Raw genomic sequence first — 20,806 nt, forward strand, 5'->3', positions numbered from 1 at the left:
GGGGTGGGGGTGGGGTGGGGGTGGGGGTGGGGGCGGGGGGCGGCGCTCCCACGTCCGGATGGGCCTACACAAAAGCCGGCCGGGCGCTCCGGGCCTCTCCGCGGGCCGGCGGGTGGCGAGGCCCGCGGCCTGGGCTTCTCCTCAGGCCCCTCCGGGGCAACGCGAGCGGCGACGACGGCGACGACGCTTCCCGGGCCCAGTTCCTCTCGGCCCACGACTCCCCATCCACCGCCTACCCAGGCCGCCTGAGACGCTCTCCTCAGCCGTGGGCCGCAGGAAGAGAGGCTGAAGGCGAGCACGCAAACACACCTCCCTTTGCTACCCCCGGCCGTAAAATGGCCGCAGCCGCCGCGCCGGGGCGGCGAGGTCTCCGCGACCGTCAGGCGCCCCCAGGCCCTTCGCTCCCTTTTGCAGCCGCCGCCGCCGCTACGGCCGTCCGCCCACCCCGCCCAGGCGTGAATGCATCAGCGGAGGCCTTTGCGACTGTCCATGTGGACAGGGGTGGGTCTCCTCTGCCACCGCCTCGCGTCCGTCGCCACAGCAGCTCCAGCCGCCGCCGCCGCCGCTGCCGCCGCTCCTCCCCCACGGGCGCTGGAGCTGCCGCCCGGCTCCCGCCCCCACCCCGCCGCCGCCGCCGCCGCCGCCGCCGCCGCCGCCGCCCCCAGCGCCCCCAGCGCCGCTCCCCCTCAGGAGCCCGGGCTCGGCTGCAGGGCTGAGCGGTCTGCAGCGCCGCACGGAACTCAGGCTTGCGGCTCCCGCCGCGGTGCCTGTCAATAGGCCCGGCCCCGCGCAGCGCAGCGCAGGCTCGGCCTTTACACACGTTTCGCCCAAAAATCTTGACCGCCGAGGGCCCCGTAAGCAGACGTGGTGGTGTGTGAGCGCTTCGAAGCCAGGCTGGTGATGAGATCGGGTTCTGTGGCACCACGATTGCCTAAAAAGAAACGTTAAAAGTTCCACTCTCTGACCAGGCCTTAGAATTTAAACCATGGGCAACTGAAGAGGGAAGGTACAGTGAAGGTAGTGTAATCGGCTGTAGAAAACGATCTGTGGTCTTCATTCATTTTAAAAGAAGTTTTCAAAATAATTTAACAAGGAAGATTGTATACATTTTGGATGACAGTAAAAAAAAAAAAAAAAAAATGCTGTCATAAGTACCTGAGACTTCAAAAACCAGGCCTTCGAATTACAGGTCAGGCCTTATAATTAATTGCAGGTTATTATATCACAATCGGTTTTCTTTTCCTTTCTTCTTTGGCTTTTTGAAATTGTGACAATAAGACATTCATTAGTGAAAATCCAGAATAACAGAAAAGGAAACAAGTTATGCATAGTTCCACCGCCAAAACTCCCATTTTTTTCAGGTGTGTGGTCCTCTAAGCGAACATTTTTCTTAAATCCCTCACTATCCCTCTTTCAAAAACGAAAAATTCAACAGCTATTAAAACGATGCGGTAAAACTGTGACTGCGCAGTCCCTTTGAGGAATGAATTGTTCTAATTGGTGTAATTGTCCTGCTAGACACGGCATAAACAGAAAACCTTTTCCTTTAAAACTTCTTTAAAAATCTTATCCTAAAATGAATAATCTTTCCTGATTTAGTGAAGGTAATATTATTATACTTGGTTATCTTTGTTGAGTATATTGAATGATCTAGTTGGATGCTCTATGACATAGGGTCTGTGTCAGTGACAGTATAATATACTGAGGCGTGTGGATGGTAGGCAGATGTGGGTGACTGGACTCATTTGTACAGTCTCCAAAAATGCAGTTTTAAAAAATAGTCTCTGGCTTAATACATGCATACTGGCTTCGAAAATGGAAAAAAAGGTGCCAGAAGTCAAGGAATGTGGGTGGACTCTGGAAGCCAGCTTCCAGAAAAGGCAAGGAAACTGATTCTCCCTTAGAGCTTCCAGAAAGCAAAGCAAACACCTTGATTTTAGCTCAATGAGACAATATGCTGGACCTCTGACCTTGTAGAACTGTAAGGTAACACATTTTTGTTAAGTTCTAAGTTAGTGGTACTTTATTACAGCAACTAGAGAAAACTAATATACATGGAATGGGAAACAAGGTGGAGTTCTATAAAAGATATCTTTTAAGCAATCTGAGTTAGGATCTTTTAAGACAAAGTTCTTTGTCTTATTTCTGTTGTGAATTTCAGCTAAACTATGGGAACACATAATTCCAACTTTAAAAGTGTGGCATCAAAAATCATATGGAAAATCTTATTACAACACATTGCTCTACCCCACCCCTAGAGTTTCTGATTCGGTAGCTCTGGAGTGTGCCTGAAATTTTGCATTTTTAATAAGTTGCTGATTAGGGGACATTATGAAAACCAGTAGATTAAACCTCTAAATTCCTTTCCGTTCAGTTTAAGTTAGTATTTGAATCTGCAATTACAAGTGAAATGAGCAGTTTCCATATTTAAGTATAAGATTAAAGATATTTTCAGGGGCAGCCTGGGTAGCTCAACGGTTTAGCGCCGCCTTCAGTCCAGGGCCTGATCTGCCTCTCTCTCTATGTTTCTCATGAATAAATAAATAAAACGTTAAATGAATAAATAAAATAAAGATTTTTCAGGAATCACTACTCTTCTATATGAACATTATCAATTAAGAATTGGTACTATTATGTATCTCTTTATTTAGGTATTTAGGCCTAGAAAACATCAGATTAAGGATATGTCCCTGAAATGTAGATATATTTTGTATATATACAAATATATATTTAGTGTACTTACAAATAATTAGCAGCCCTTCTTCATACATACGTTTTGAATGATACCCAGGGATGTTATTGAAAATGCTTTTGAATATTAGAAATATGACTAATTACAAAATCAATCTCTGAAAAAAAAATCAATCTCTGAGTTATATATAGTCAGTTTTTATTAAAAGTCTAACATGTCTTAATTGTTAAATTTAGCAAATTTTATTGAGATGTAAGCTAACTTGTCATATTAAACACAATTTAATTCTGGCATAAAAGATAAATTTAGGGGGGCACTTGATAGGATGAACACTGGGTGTTATGCTATATATTGGCATATCGAACTCCAATAAAAAAAATACACAAAAGTAAATAAATTTAATGGAGAAAAGTTAGACTATTTTAAGTTTGAATGGGTAATAAAGTGAATATAATAAGCTACTTCATTTTTTCTAATTATTTCATTAAAGAAAATTTGGAAAAAAGGAAAAACAAAGCAAAGCAGAGTCCTGCCACCCAAAATTGTATTTCTAATGCCCTATCTTCTCTAATGTTTTTTTTTACTCACTTAGTCTGGTCGCTCACTACCAAGTTCAAACCATAGACCTACTCTTCCAAACTCAGTGATGCAAACATCCCATCTCCAACCACAGCGGTCAACTGTGATGCCCAAAGGACCAACATCTGCAAGGCTACACAATCATCCTATGCAAACAGAATTCAGAGGAAAAAGAATTAAGACAGACTACAGGACCTTTGAAAGGATCCAAGAACATGAAACCCTCCCCAAAGCTACTCCTTTGCTGGCGTTCTTGCTCAATACAAAGTGTTGCCATCTACCTACTTTCACAAACTAGAAACCTAGGAATCACTCTTGACTTGCTTTTTTAATTAAATCTACATCCTTGGGTATGTCTTGAATCTATTCACATTTTTTTCCATTTCTAATGAGCCCACCCTAGTCTCAGCCATGATCACCTCCCAGCCATACCACTGTAATAACAGCTTCAAACAGGCCATTCCATATTCTCTACCCATCTTCTAATCCTTTCTCGCACAAAAGCTACAATGAGCCTTAAAAAAAAAAAAATCAGATCAAAGCACCTTCCTGTTTAAAACCATTCAAAGGTTTCCTGTTGCTCTTAGGATAAAATCCTAAATCCTTACTTGATCTGGGCCCTCCCTAACTACTTCATGAGCCTCATCTTAATAGCATTTTCACCTTCTCATTAAGCTGCAACCATTTTGTACTTCTTTCAGTTCCACAAATGCTTCATCTTTTTTTCTACTTCAGAGCCTTTGAACATGTTTTATCCTCCATCCTCAATGCACTTTTTGTCTAAATAGAGCCTTGCATCAGTAGGTTAATACATATCTGCTGAATGAATGAACAAATGAAAAAAACATTAATCTTTGCCAAGGAAAATTCAGAATCATAGAATGCTAGAACCTTAGAAACCATCTAATTCAATCTTCTCAGAAGTCCAGAAAATGTCTTTGCCCTAAGTAACATTGTGGTAGAAATCTATGATAAATGCCCTAAAAAGGATCAGCAATCCATATATGAAGCTAGGGCCTGGCTTTGAAGATTAAGTGCTGAAACAACTTTTGAAGAGGCCAGGAACTGACAAAAGGAGGACTTGAGTTGGTAATGGATATATAATAACAAAGCTTTCTCTCTGAATATGGCTACAAATTCTTCTTTTGTATCACAGCTGGTGTTTCCTCTATTTTAGCCAGATTTAAAATGTTGCATACAAAACTGTGGTTGACCCCTGCCCAACTTGGGTTTGAATTGCATGGGTCCACTTACAATAATGTGGAATTTTTTCAATATAGTACAGTACTAAAAGTGTATTTTCTCTCCCTTACTATTTTTTCTTCCTTGTGATTTTTAAATTACATTTCCTTTTGTCTAGCTTATTTTATTATAAGAATATAATATATAATACATATATCATGCAAAATATGTTAATTGACTAAGTTATCAGGAAGACTTCAGTCAACAGTAGGCTGTTAGTAGTTAAGTTTTTGGAGAATCAAAAATTATATGCAGATTTTCCATTGCATGGGGACATGGGTGCCCCAACCCCTGCCTTTTTCAAGGGTCAACTGTACTAGAATAAACTCGTTCATATTTTATGCTGAATAGTTATTAGTAAAATAGTAACCCAGTTTAAATACATATATTTCTTGGAAAACACAATTCTCAATCTTGTTCTTTTAAGCACTACACTTTAAAAAAAAAAGATTTTATTTATTCATTCATGAGAGATATAGAGACATAGAGGGAGAAGCAGGCTCCTCACAGGGAGCCCAATGTGGGACTCTTTATCCCCAGACCTGGGATCTCACACCTTGAGCCAAAGGCAGCCGCTCAAACACCGAGCCACCCAGGTGTCCCTAAGCACTACACTTAAAAGCACAATACATAGTCCATTACTAAATACAATTCCGAAGGCAGTAGGTCTGGTTGATAGTTTTTGAAGGGCTAAATGCATTTGTGTCAGATAAAGTGAACAGTTAGTCTTAAATGAGAATAATGTATAAATTTGTTATAAGTAGGTTTTAAGTTTGTCTTAATATAATTTCTACATTATAATATTCCACTTCACTTTCAACTTGTTGATTATCTTATTTTTGCTCTTATTTAACCCTATCATGCTTCATATGAAGCTCCTTTATTATTTCCATTTCTTCTTTTAGTCCATGCTTTTTGTCCCTGTCCCATGTGGCAGGTTTTTTCCTAGAACTTCAGTAGGTAGTTTATTGGCTAAAATTTTAATGTTTAAATTTTTAAGCTTTTGATTAAGTGAAGCTCGAACTAATATTTTTTAAATTGTCAGTAAACGTATCCTCAGAATAACATAGGTTTCTTATAATAGTTCCTACCAGATATCTTCAGTATCAGCATTAATAAATGAACAGTGAAGTTTTGAGGTGACGGGGTTGAATTTGACTTTCCTGGACCCTAGGCACTTTGGCTTTCTTAAGTCTCTTCTTCCACAAGAAACACATTAAAGTTTTTTTTTTTTTTTTAAGATTTTATTGATTGATTGATTGGAGACACAGAGAGAGAGAAAGAGGCAGAGACACAGGCAGAGGGAGAAGCAGACTCCATGCAGGAGCCCGATGTGGGACTCGATCCTGGGTCTCCAGGATCACACCCCTGGCTGAAGGTGACACTAAACCTCTGAGCCACCGGGGCTGCCAAAGATTTTCAAAGCCAGATTTATAGTGCTATATTTGAAACTATATATATTTTTTAAAGATTACATTTATTTGAGAGAGAGAGAGAGAGAGAGAGAGAATGAGCAGGGGGAAGGACAGAGGAACAAGCAGACTTTCTGTTGAGCAGGGAGCCAGATGCAGGGCTGGATCCCAGGACTGAGATCATGACCTGAGCCGAAGGCAGATGCCTAACTGATTGAGCCCCCCAAGTGCCCCTGAAACTATATTTAAAAAAAAAATTTAAACTTAGTGTTTTTAAGGCTGGATTCCAGGCTGAATTCATTATTACATATTTATTATCATTATGTTATTTTTTTCTTCAGATTTTAGAAGAAATAATATTAAAACTTTTTTTTTATAAGCCTCTGAAAGTATCATAGGCCATAGGCACTGTGCTTCCTGTGCCTAATGTAAATGACTGCTGGATCCTTTAATGGAAATTATCACATGAAAATCATGTCTAGCTGGATTCTGAGGCAGAGTTCTCAAACTTTAACATGCACAAAATTCAATTGGAGAAATTATAAAACAATTTCCTGGGTTCCATCTAATTTAGTAAATCTGAGTGGGCCCCATGAATTTGCATTTCTAATAAGCTCAAAGGTTATGGGAATGAGCTGAGAATACCAGTGCTTGGAGTAGTGTGTTTCGTTTATGCAAAGGCAGTGCTCTCAATATGATTTGCTAGGTATATTAGCTACATATCCTAACCAGTATTTGTTGACATATACTAACAACAGCATCTATGTTATTTTTGTTCTGGAATGGAAACTGAGACCCAAAAGTTTAAATAACTTTTCCAAGATGACTCAGCCAGAAAAGTATAGAGCTGGGATTTTAGCCCACATCCATCTCGACTCCAAAGTTCATGCTCCCCTTTTTCATTATCGTATGGTAGTGATCCCAAAGATAGAATATCATCATTGGCCAGAAGTAAAATTTTATACATGAAACAATGCATAAAAATGGTAACAAAATGTATTTATTTAGATTTTCACTATTTGCCCTGTTTATTGAAGTCTGCTGATGGCCTTCTTTCTGGCTTTTTATCCCTCAGTTCTTTGTCTCCAGTTAATAACAGCAAAAGCAATATAGTAGTAGCTTGCAACATAATTTTCTGAAAATGCTGTCCTGTAGTGCTGCTTCCAACTAAAGATGATTGAGATTTTTCATTTTTCATTAACTTCACTTTGTAATTTAAACTGCTTCATTTCTTGAACAAGTCAACAAATACAAATCCTCAAAGCATGAAAAAAGTAAGTTAACTTGCACTCAGAGTTTTAGACTTTAAACACCTTCACCTTATGAGATTAAAAATTTCATTTTATAACTAGCTTCCTTATTCATTTTCTTAATATTGTCTCATTATAAACATAAACGTGTGAGATAATCACTTTGTCTTTCTCCAACTACACATCTGTTTATGTATATGTGTATGTTTCTTACTGCTTTTCTTTCTCTATTTTATTCCTCAAGATAACATAGTCTAAAACAAATGTAGGTTATTTTCTAAGTTGTGTTTTTCAAGAAGGTGCTTTGATGACTTCAAAGTTTACCAAACCTTTGTCTACCACCCTAGTGTAAAGAGGACACAGTCATTTTCCAGTCATACAAACATAATAGAATAAGTGCTGAAAAATCTATCATAAGGATAAAGAAATGATGAAATATATCAGACTGTTTACTTAATGATGATACTTACAGCTATTTAAACCAGTGAAAGAGATCTGTTTGTGCTGATCAGGAAAGTAGCTGTGATTAATTAAAAAAGAAAAAGCAAATTACAGTTGAATTTCATTTTTACAAAAATAAGTTTATAAGTAAATGTAACTATCTGTGTAGTTAGGCTATTTCAGAGGAAAGGGGTTAGAAGGTTGATATGAAGGACCTTGTCTTTTCTATGGAATTTTAAATAGTTTTTGGATTATAGGTAACTTACTTTCTTCTTAGTGTTTTTTAGTATTTTTGAATGATTTTAAGCTAATAAATAAATCTATGTTTTTTTAGACATCTTTCTTGAGCTTCCAGAGTTTAACGGTGTTATCTTATCATTTTCTTTTAAAAAAATGTATCTTTTAAAAAATTATTTAATTATTCATGAGAGACACAGAGAGAGAGGCAGAGACATAGGCAGAGGGAGAAGCAGGCTCCCTGTGGGGAGCCTGATGCCGGATTCGATCCCAGGACTCTGGGATCACGACCTGAGCCAAAGACAGATGCTCAACCACTGTGCCACCCAGTGCCCCTAAAAATATGCCTTTTCTTGAAACAAAAATATGGTCATTATGGATTTTCCCAGTTTATATATTTATCCTCTTCTGTCAGGCCTTGCTCGTCCGTATGGGTTTAAGATTTTAGGTATGAAAACCACACAAATTCTTGGATGTGGGAAAACTATTTTATGTGTCCATTATGACAATTCTAAGTAATTGCAGTTTATTCCTCTACTATTTCTCTGTTATGATGATTAGTATTTGGTTTGTGCACATTATTCTTGAAAAACACATGGAATTAGGTGGAATCAAATGAAGTTACTGGTTTTGTATGTCAAAAATGGTCAACTGTTGGCACTTTCACTTGGTTTTACCTTAAAATCAATAACTATCTTGAATTATGTCATTTGATCTTTGCCTAGAAAATAATTATGGAAAATTTAGATTTGTCTTAATATTGTGAAAACATAATGTTGCAAAGCTTGGTTTATTAAATGTATAGAATTTACATGGTGACTATAATATAGCCATGTACTACAACCTTGGTTTCAATGTATTAGAAAGGCAAACAGTATAATATTCTTAAGAATAGATACCAGCAATTATCCATAATGTGACAAACTGGAGATTTAGGTTCTTATGAAATTGTCTCATTTGGGGAGATGGAAGGAGATGTCAGGCTTTTAATAAGAAATTACTTAAAGAACATTTATGATTATTTCTTCTTGGGAAGTAGTCATAATTTAGTAATGTTTTGGATTGGAATGTATTATATAGTGAATTTCAGAACATTTTGTGTTGTTCAGCATCTCTCTTGCCCATGAAAGTATTTTATTTCCTATTTATCACTGACCTTTGTAGTTCTAAGCAAGATAAAGCATTTAGGTATTTGGTTTTATGAATGGATCTTTACTATGCAAAGTCCCTTGCCTCTTATGTAACAAATTTGGCAGTGTAGGACAAGTCCCATTTCTATAGACAGGAACAGGCTAGAGAGCATTATGTAAAATCTGAATGAGAGGTGCAAACACTAGCTCTGAGACCCTAGCTTGCTTCTGTAGCTGCTTCCCCAGAAAGGGCTTGTGGATGACTTATGGACAAGCCATGGTCCTAGGGAGCCATTAACACGATGTCAGTAGCCAGTCATATCTATCCAAAAGGGGAGACTATTTGAACTAGAAGAGCAGTCCACCCTGAGGCTAGGCATGAAAGAATAGAGGAACAGGAAGTTGATGCTATTTCCTTTTTACCTACTATAATGACTAAATCGGGCTACTTGGAAACAATTTTAAATAGCTGATCTGTTTAAGGCAAGTGTATAGGTTAGGCTGTCTTTAGTGTCTGGATTTAGAACCTGTCTGGAATATCATTTATGAACTAGGAATATTTGGGCTCATATTCCTAAGAATGTTTTTTTTAATTGCTGTGATAATGTAAAATCTTCCGCAATAATACCACCATGGGAGAAAAAGAATCCTGGACCACAGTTCAATCAGCTGCTTGATAAATGTTTTTGAGATGTTATTGAGATAGTTGTTGCACAAATAAAACATCACAGGAATCTCTACCCTCCCTCAAAATGGGTGTATATGTATCTCTGGCAGTGAAATCAAACCAAATATAAAAGTTAGATACAAAAAATAAATTTGTCATTTTCCAGTGTCTGGCATGTTTTTGAACATTTGGTAGGTATGCAATAAATATTTGCTAAATTATCTTACAATTTATATACTTTTATGTTTCTGAGTCTGGATATATTATAGGCCTGGTGGCTTATAGCCAAGCCTACTGGACTGAAATTTTAGTAAGGCCCAATGGTGCATTATGATGCAAAACTTTTTTTTTCTCTTGTGGCAATAAGATCAGTCCTTGAATATAGACTTGACCTCTCCCCAGTGGCAGAACTTAGGACCTAACTCTGTGAGAAAGGAACAGCATTAGGGGACACCTTCCACTCATTTATACCACTATATCTTGTTTAAGTTTCGTATTTCTTTTTGCTAATTTAATAGTAAAATAAAGTGAAAGCAACATTAGTCAAATCCCAGTTATTGATCTCAGCAGTCTTCCAACATGAGTAGCTTTGTGGTCATACACAGAAATTGGTATTCTCCTGAATACTTGTTATATCATCAAAATATGTCTTTATTCCAATAAACACTGGATTATAATATGGAATAATTTTGTAATAATTTTCTATTAAGTCTGTAGAAGAACATTGCCTAGTCCTGTGTAGGTAAGTATACTTAACTTATCCTCACAATCTTAGTCAAGTCATGCATTTTGTTTTGGATTTCTAATTTAAGAATCAAATAAATTATGTCTTCTTTAAATTTGTGTCAGTGTCACACATAGACTTTAGGTCCCAAACCCTGAGGGTCCATTTTTACCTTGTCCCATTGTTTAGCCACCATGGCTTTGGGGGACTGACCCCCCAGTTCCAAGGTGTGCCTGATTTGTATAACTCATTCTGGCATAGTGATTGCCTCAGATAAACCAATAGTCTGAAAATACACCTTGATTAAAGAGAAGTTCTCTTTCATATTGAAGGAAAGTATCCAAAGTCCATTATCATCATTTTGATACATTGATTAACTTTAGCAGTTACATGTTTCTTGTATTAGCCTCTTTCAGACTGTGAAGAACTGGTCCTCTTCATGACTATACTATGTAGAATAAGTATATGGTTTAAGGTAGGAGACAACTGAAGTGGAAGTACAGAGGGAATAAACACAGTTTTGAAGAAGATAAGTCATAAAAATCATGTAAAAGAAGATTGTTTTAGCCCTAAGAAACTGGTAGCAGTCATTTTCTTCTGTGAAGAAAACTAAGATGGATGGGAGATTTACTTTTCTTTCTTTTTTTTTACCGTTTTGATTTTTGTAATTTATTGTATACATATTATCTTTTTTTAAAAGTAATTTTTAATTGTTTTATAGTCACCTGAAAAGTTCCAGGAACACTTCTGTAGTTCTCCTTCCTAAATTGATGCACTTCATATACCATGATCCAGTGGGACTTATTCCAGGAAACCAACGATGGTTCAATATCTGCATATCAATCAAGTTGATACATCATATTGACAAACAGAAGGATAAAAATCATATGATCACTACAATAGATGCAGAAAAAGCACTTGAGAAAATTTAACATCCATTTATGGTAAAACTCAACAAAGCAGGTATAAAGGAAACTTAACTCAACATAATAAAGGCCATGTATGACAAACCAATAGCTAACATCATACTCACTGGTGAAAAACAGAGAGCTTTTCCTCTAAGAACAGGAACAAGGCGAGTATGTCCACCCTCACAGCTAGTATTCAATATAGTACTAAAGTCCTAGCAACAGCAATCACGTAACACAAAGAAATGATTTGCATCCAAATTGGTAAAGAAGTTAAACTGTCACTATCTGCAGATGACATGGTGTTATATAGAAAACCCCAAACACTCCACCAAAAAACTCTCAGAACTAATAAGCCAATTCAGGATACAAAACTAATGTACAGAAATATTTCTGTATACTAATAATATGGTATATAGAAATAATGCATTTTAATATACTTCTAACAAACTATCAGAAATAGAAATTGAGAAAATAATCCCATGTGCAACTGTACCAAAAAGAATAAAACACTGAAAATAAATGTAATCAAAGAGGTGAAAGATCTGTACTCTGAAAACTGTAAGATGTTGGTAAATGAAATTGAAGATGACACAAATGAGTAGAAAGATACAGCTTACTCATGGATTGGAAGAATTAATCTTTTAAAATGTCCATTCTACCAAAACAATCTGTAGATTTAATAAAATCCATCTCAAAATATTATTTTTTACAGAACTAGAGCAAATAATTCCAAAATTTGTATGGAACCACAAAAGGCCCCAAATAGCCAAAACAATCTTGAGAAGAAAAATGAAGCTAGAGGTATCAGAATCCCAGATTTCAAGATCTACTATGAAGTGGTAATAATCAAAACAGTATAGTACTGGCACAAAAATAAACACATAGATCAATGGAGCAGAATAGAGAGTCCAAAAATAAGTGCACATATATATGGTCATTTAATCTATAATAAAGGAGGCAGGAATATATAATGTGGGAAAGACAGTCTCTTCAGTAAATGTGCTGAGAAAACTGGACAGCTACATACAAAAGAATTAAGCTGGATCACTCTCTTATACCCTATACAAAAATAAACTTACAATAGATTAATAACTTAAATATAAGACCAGAAACCATAAAAAAAAAACTCTAGAAGAAAACAAAAGCATTTAACATTTGGACATTGGCCATTACTATAGACATAGATATACATATAGATACAGATACATAGATATAGATAGATATAGATATGCCTCCTTAGGCAAGGATAACAAAAGCAAAACTAAAAGATAGGATTACATCAAACCAAAAAAGCTTTTATACAGTGAAGAAATCCATCAACAAGACAAAAAGGCAGCTTACTGAATAAGAGAAGATATTTGAAAAAGATACAACCGATAAAGGGTTAATATCCAGAGTATATAAAGTACTCATACAGCTCAATCAAAACAACCCAAACATCCAATGAAAAAAAATGGGCAAAAAAAAAAAGGGCAGAGGACCTGAATAGACATTTCTCCAAAAAAGGAATACAGATGACTAACAGACATAAGAAAATATGTTCAACATCACTAATCAATAAGAAAATACAAATAGCCACAATGAGATATCATCAAAAAGACAAAAAATAGTAAGTGTTGTCAAGGATGTGGAGAAAAGAGAACACTTGTGCACTGTTGGCAGGAATGTAAAATGGCATGGCCAGTGTGGAAAACGGTATGGAGGTTCCTTGAAAAATCAATAATAGAAATACCATATAGGGCAGCTCAGCAGTTTAGCACCGCCTTCAGCCCAGGACCTGATTCTGGAGACCCAGGATCCAGTCCCACATTGGGGTCCCTGCATGGAGCCTGCTTCTCCCTCTGCCTGTGTCTCTGCCTCTCTCTCTCTCTCTCTCTCTCTCTCTCTGTCTCTTTGTCTCTCATGAATAAATAAGTAAAATCTTAAAAAAAAAGAAAGAAAGAAATACCATATAACCCAGGAATTCTATTCTGGGTATTTACCCAAAGAATATGAAAATGCTAACCTAAAAAGGTCTCTGCACCCTTATGTTTATTGCAGCACTATTTATAATAGTCAAGATATGGAAGCAACCTAAGTGTCCATTGATAGAAGAATGCATATACCACACTTCCTTATATATACATTTACAATGAAATATTTTCAGCCATAGAAAAAAATGAGATCTTGCCATTTTGCAATAACATGAATAGATCTTGAAGGCATTGTGCAAGGTGAAATAAGTCAGACAGAGAAAAACAAATATCATACGATTTCACTTATATGTGGAATCTAAAAAGCAATACAAACAAAAAGCAGAAACAAATCCACAAATACAGAGAACAAACTGGTACTTGCCAGAGGAGAGGCAAGCAGCGGAATTGGCAAAATGGTGAAGTGGAGTGGGAGATACAGGCTTTCAGTTATGGAATAACTCATGGGGATAAAAGATACACCGTAGGGAATATAGTCAATGTTATTTTATAGTGTCATAAGAGAATAGAGGCACGGTTGTAATTTTGAATATGAAAATGGATAACAATTATACTTGTTAATTCCTAGAAGAAAAGGCAATGTGCATGAATTATTACAAATCTATTACTACAGACTGACAACTGAAATTAAAAAACACCTAAGACAAAACAAAAAACTAAACACCTAAGGCAATAACCCTGTAACATTATTGTCATGTATGTAGTACATCTATTTACTTATTTATTTTTGTACATATTGGAAAAAGGAATTTTTCAAATGTAGTTGACAAGCAATATTATATGAATTTCAGGTGTACAACACAGGTCAACATTTATATACATTACACAGGATACATTGTATAGTCTTTAGTTTCTTTCATCAGTGTTTTATAGTTTTCAGAATATAGGTCTTTCATCTCCTTGGTTAATTTTATTCCTTTGTTTTTTTTTAAGTTTTTTTTTTTATTTTTTAAAATTTTTATTTATTTATGATAGTCACAGAGAGAGAGAGAGAGGGGCAGAGACATAGGCAGAGGGAGAAGCAGGCTCCATGCACCGGGAGCCCGACATGGGATATGGGTGCCTGGGTGGCTTCCCAGGTCTCCAGGATTGTGCTCTGGGCCAAAGGCAGGCGCTAAACTGCTGCGCCACCCAGGAATCCCTATTCCTTTGTTTTATTCTTTTTGGTGCCATTGTAAATGGAATTGTTTTCTTCTCTTTCTACTTCATTATTAGTATAGAAACACATCAATTTCTGTGTATTAACTTTGTACCCTGTAACTTGACTGAATTCATTTATTAGTTTTTAGAGTTTTTTGGTCTCTGGAGTCCTTAGGGTTTTCTATATATAATATGTCATCTGCAAATAGTGACAGTTTAACTTCTTCCTTACCAATTTGAATGCCTTTCATTGCTTTTTGTTGTCTGATTGCTGTGGCTAGAATTTCCAGTACTATGTTGAATAAAAATGGTGAGAGCATACATCCTTGTCTTGTTCCTAATCTTAGAGAAATAGCTTTGTTTTTTACCATTAAGTATGACATTAGCTATAGGTTTGTCATATATGCCCTTATGTTGAATTTTTTTTATCCTCTACACTAACTTTTTGGATGTTGAATTTTGTCAAATGCTTATTCTGTATCTGTTGAGATAATGACATATTTTTATCCTTCATTTATTTGATATATCACATTGATTGAGTTGTGAATATTTGAATCATTCTTGCATAAAATCCCACTGAATCATGAAAAATGAAGCTTTTTTTTAAATGATACTTAAAAAAAAAGATCATTTGAGTGAGAAAGCACACACACACATGTGAGTGGTGGAGCGGGGCAGAGGGAGAAGGAAAGAATCTTAAGTAGACTTTCCGCTGAGTGTAGAGCCCCATTCAGGGCTGAGTCTCACAACCCTGAGATCACAGCCTGGGCTGAAACTAAGAATTGGACACTTTATCGACTAAGCCACTCAGGCACCCCCGAATGATGTTTTTTTGTTTTGTTTTTTTTTTTTAAGATTTTACTTATTTGAGAGAGCAAGTGAGAGAGAGAGCACAGGCAGTGGAAGCGGCAGAGGGAGAGAGAGAAACAAATTCCTTGCTGAGCAGGGAGCCTGATGTGGGGCACCTGGGATCCCAGGGTTCTGAGATCATGACCTGAATGGAAGGCAGACACTTATCGGACAGAGCCACCCAAGCGCCCTGAATGATCTTTTTTTTTTTTTTTAAGATTTTATTTATTTATTCATGAGAGACACAGAGAGAGGCAGAGACATAGGGAGAGGGAGAAGCAGGCTCCCTGTGGGACTCAATCCCTGGACCCCAGGATTACTTTGTGAGCCGAAGGCAAAAACACTCATCCATGAGCCATCCAGGCATCCCCTGAATGATCCTTTTGAATGAATGTATTGTTGAAAGAGGTTTGTTGATATTTTGTTGGAGAATTTTGCATCTATGTTCATCAAGGATACATTGACCTGTAGTTTCCTTTTTTTATAATATTTTCGATTTTAGTATCAGGGTAATGCTGGCCTCGTATGCTGTATTTAGAAACTTTCCTCCTCCTCCTCCTCCTTCTTCTTCTTCTTCTTCTTCTTCTTCTTCTTCTTCTTCTTCTTCTTCTTCTTCTTCTTCTTCTTCTTCTTTGGAATAGTTTGAGGAGAATGGGCATTAACTTTTCTTTAAACCTTTGGTAGAATTCATCTGTGAAAACATCTGATCCTAGACTTTTGTTTGCTGGAAGTTTTTTGGTTACTGATTCAATTTCATTGCTACTAATTGGTCTGTTCAGATTTTTTTTTCTCATTCAGTCTCAGAAGATTGTATATTTCTAGGAATTTATCAATGTCTTCTAAGTTGTCCAGTTTGTTAGCATATACTTTTTTCATGGTGGTTTCTTATAATCCTTTGCATTTCTGAGGTGTCATTTGTTCCTTCTCTTCTTTCACTTTGGCTTTTATTTATTTGTTCCTTCTTTTCTACCTGATGACTCTGGTAAAGTTTTATCAATTTTGTTTATCATTTCAAAGAACCAGTTCTTGATTTCATTGATCTTTGTTATATTTTTCCTCTGCTATTTAGCATGACCAAAACAACTCACTAGGTAGTCTTATATTTTTCAGATATTCCTAATCTTCTTCTTTTAATTTTAACCTTTAGTCACTAAATTTAAGCTCCTAATCACAAAATTGTTATTATTTATTTTTTTAAAGATTTTGTTTATTCATTTGACAGAGAGAGAGAGAGGGACAGAGTGAAAACAAAAGCAGGGGGAAGGGCAGAGGGAAAGGGAGAAGCAGCCCCCCCTCCCCGAACAGGGAGTCCTATTTGGAGCTGGATCCCAGGACCCCAGGATTATGACCTGAGCTGAAGGTGGTCACTTAACAAACTGAGCCAGCCAGGTGCCCCCACAAAATTATTTTAAGTATGTGCTGTGTCCATGAGACAAACTCAGAGGAATCATAAAACACGGTACAACATTGTTATGACTTCAAGTACTAACTATCCTGCCTGCCTTCTTGTATGTATATTTGCATTTATATATTTATGTTGTACTTATTATAATTCAGTCTTTGTTTTTAAAAAAAATCAGCCATACTTCTTTCTTAATGTGTGCTACCCATGAGCTTTAAATACACAAAAATGCTGGAATCCCTTAGGAAACTTTCCTATATCTATGCCAGAGTATTAGAGACAACATATAAGCATACCTTGGAGATATTGTGGGTTCAGTTCCAGACCATCATAATTAAGCAAACATTGCAGTAAAGCAAGTCAAATGAAATTTTTGGTTTCCCAGTACATATAGAAGTTCTTTTTTTAAAAAAAATATTTTATTTATTTATTCATGAGAGATACAGAGAGAAAAAGAGAGAGAGAGAGAGAGAGGCAGAGACACAGGCAGAGGGAGAAGCAGACTCCATGCAGGGAGCCTGATGTAGGACTCGATCCTGGGTCTCCAGGATCAGGCCCTGGGCTGAAGGTGACACTAAACCACTGAGCCACCGGGGCTGCCCTAGAAGTTCTTTTTATACTATATTGAAGTCTATTAAATGTGCAAAGCATTATGTCTAAATATATATATATACATATATATATATATCTTAATATATATATCTTAAAATCACAATATCTTTTTTTAAAATAACAATATCTTATTGCTAAAAAATGCTAGTCATCATCTGAGCTTTTAGTGAGTTAATCTTTTGCTGGTGGAAGTCCTTGCTTTGATGTTGATGGTTGTTGACTGATCAAGATGGTGGCTGTTGAATGATGAGTTGGCTGTGGCAATTTCTTAAAATAAGACCATAATAAATTTTCCATATGTGCTAAGTGGGAAAATAATACAGCCAAGAATACTTTATCCAGCAAGGCTGTAATTCAGACTAGACGGAGAGATAAAGAGTTTCCAGGACAAACAAGCTAAAGGAATTTGTGAACACAATGATTCTTAATGGTATCTCTAATGGAACAGAGAATCCTTTCCAGAAATTTTTCAATTTACTTTGCCCAGATCCATCAGAGGAATTGCTATCTATGGCAGCTTTAGTCTTATGAAATGTATTCCTTAAATAAGACTTGAGAGTTGAAATGACTTCTTGATCAATGGGCTGTGGAATGGATGTTATGTTAGGCATGAAAACATGAATCTCACTGTTCTTCTCTATCAGAGCTTTTGGGTAACCAGGGGCATTGTCAATAAGCAGTCATATTGCTCTTTTGCTTTCTTATCATTCATTTGTTCACAGGAATAGCATTTTAAATTTCCTTCAAGAACTTTTCCTTTGTACTTAGTACTTGGCTAACTTGCATGAAAGGCCTAACTTTTGACATGCCTTCCTCACTAAATTTAATCATTCCAGCTTTCAATTTAAAGTGAGAGAAGTGAGATTCTTCCTTTCATTTGTACACTTACAGACCATTATAGGGTTATTAATTGGCCTAATTTCAATATTGTTTTGTTTTAGTGAATAGGGAGGCACAAAGAGAGGGAGAGAGATGGGAGGGACAGCCAGTTGATAGAACAATCAGATACACATTTATTGATTACATTCACTGTCTTATATGGGTGTGGTTTGTGTCTTCCCATCAATTACAATAGCTCTATCAAAGATCACTGATCACGGATCACCATAACAAACATGATAGTAATGATAAAGTTTGAAATACTGTGAGATTACTGAAATGTGACACAGAGACATGAAGTGATGTCGTACTTCCTACGCAGACAAGTCCAGTACGTACCGCTCCAAGGGCTTTGATGTCACTGCGAAGTACACGCAAGGGAGCTGGACTGACTTCGTTGGGGAGGACTTTGTCACCATCCCCAAAGGCTTCAACAGCTCCTTCCTTGTCAACATTGCCACTATCTTTGAGTCCGAGAATTTCTTTCTGCCTGGTATCAAATGGAATGGGACACTTGAACTCGCATATGCTGCTCTGGCCAAGCCATCCAGTTCCCTGGAGACATTCTTTGATTCTCTGGTGGCGCCGGCGAAGATCCCCAACGTCTTCTCCATGCAGATGTGGGGGGCGGGGCTGCCCGTAGCTGGATCTGGTACCAACGGAGGTAGTCTTGTCCTGGGTGGAACTGAACCGAGTTTGTACAAAGGAGACATCTGGTATACCCGTATTAAGGAGGCGTGGTATTATCAGATAGAAATTCTGAAGTTGGAAATTGGAGGCCAGAGTCTGAATCTGGACTGCAGAGAGTATAATGCAGACAAGGCCATCGTGGATAGCGGTACCACGCTTCTGCGCCTGCCCCAGAAGGTGTTCAATGTGCTGGTTGAAGCCGTGACCCGCACGTCTCTGATTCCAGAATTCTCTGATGGTTTCTGGACTGGGTCCCAGCTGGCTTGCTGGACGAATTCGGAGATACCTTGGTCTTACTTCCCTAAAATCTCCATCCAGAGACGAGAACTCCAGCCAGTCATTCGGCATAACCATCCTGCCTCAGCTCTACATCCAGCCCATGATGGGGGCTGGCCTGAATTATAAATGTTACCGATTCGGCATCTCACCTCCACAAACGCGCTGGTGATTGGTGCTACCGTGATGGAGGGCTTCTACGTGGTCTTAGACAGAGCTTGGAAGAGGGTGGGCTTTGCAGCAAGCCCTTGTGCAGAAATTGCAGGTGCTCCAGTGTCTGAAATTTCTGGGCCCTTCTCGACAGACAACATAGCCAGCAACTGCGTCCCCGCCCTGTCTTTGAATGATCCCATTTTGTGGATCGTCTCCTATACTCTCTTGAGCGTGTGTGGAATCATCCTTCTTCTCCTAATCATCCTGCTGCTACTTCCCTTCCAGTGTCGGCACCTGCCCCGTACATGAAATGCTGTAGTAAAAGTATTGACAAAAGACTTGCTTGAGGCAAAGTTGCCACAAATCTTTAATTGGTAAAAAAAAAAAAAAAAATACAGTAGCTGTGAACTACAATAAAGTGAAGGGCAATAAAATGAGGTATGCTTGTAGTAGAAAAGCAAGGTCTTTTGGTATTTTGAAAAGCAAATCTATTTAGATGGCTTGACATAGACCCTTTATATGGTTAAGTCCATGCTGTAATATGTCATGTGCTAAGATAATTCAGAATACAAATGATATACAAATGAATAAACAAACATCAAATTTTCTTTAGATACAGGCTGTTAGGATTATTATTACTAATACTGATTTTTTATTACTAATATGATTAATGTGATCAATGTTAATGTGATTATTTTCTTAAGTATTTATGGCTGATTACACCAAAGGTGATCAACTTTCAGTGTGTGAAGAATATACTTTGGTTGGGAGACATCAGCATTACCCTACCCAACATATGAAATTTCTTCAAAGAAATAATCTCACTATTTGCTAACATGTGAATGGGATTTGTTATTATTATTGACTAACATTCCACATCTATGGATTTTATTTTTTTATTTGTTTTAAAGATTTTATTTATTTATTCATGAAAGACACAGAGAGAGAGGCAGAGACACAGGCAAAGGGAAAAGCAGGCTCCACGCAGGGAGCCTGATGTGGGACTCAATCCCAAGACTCCAGGATCAGGCCCTGGGCCCAAGGCAGGTGCTTAACTGCTGAGCCACCCAGGCGTCTCCACATCTATGAATTTTAAATCAATCCTCATTTCTTTCTTTCTTTCTTTCTCTCTTTCTTTCTTTCTTTCTTTCTTTCTTTCTTTCTTTCTTTCTTTTTCTTTTTTTAAGATTATTTATTTATTTATTCATGAGAGACACAGAGAGAGAGAGGCAGAGACACAGGCAGAGGGAGAAGCAGGCTCCATGCAGGGAGCCCAACGTGGGACTCTATCCTGGGTCTCCAGGATCACGCCCTGGGCTGAAGGCGGCGCTAAACCGCTGAGCCACCGGGCTGCCCTCCTCATTAATTTCTTAATGATAATGACAGCATCAGAGGTTTGTTCCTTTGTTACATTTAAAACACAACTCCATAAGAAATTCTAATCTTGATTCACGTTCCTCTCAAACTCTTTTTTAAACAAAGTTTATTAAATTTTTTTAGAGAGAGAGAGAAGGAGGTGGTTGGGCAGAGAGAGAGAATCCCAAATA

The 20,806-nt window shown here is 37.6% G+C and overlaps 1 protein-coding gene across 1 annotated transcript; it reads left to right on the forward strand.

Annotated features, from left to right (window-relative positions):
• The first annotated feature begins 335 nt into the window (after positions 1-335).
• On the forward strand, positions 336-19,568 carry LOC121486528 (beta-secretase 2-like). Its single transcript, XM_041747475.1, is given in 5 exon segments — positions 336-501; positions 1,362-1,451; positions 18,463-19,144; positions 19,146-19,255; positions 19,258-19,568. Coding segments are annotated over 5 exon segments (1,359 nt in total).
• Positions 19,569-20,806: the final 1,238 nt, after the last annotated feature.

Source organism: Vulpes lagopus, chromosome 1 (genome assembly GCF_018345385.1).
Source record: "Vulpes lagopus strain Blue_001 chromosome 1, ASM1834538v1, whole genome shotgun sequence".
Taxonomy (NCBI): domain Eukaryota; kingdom Metazoa; phylum Chordata; class Mammalia; order Carnivora; family Canidae; genus Vulpes; species Vulpes lagopus.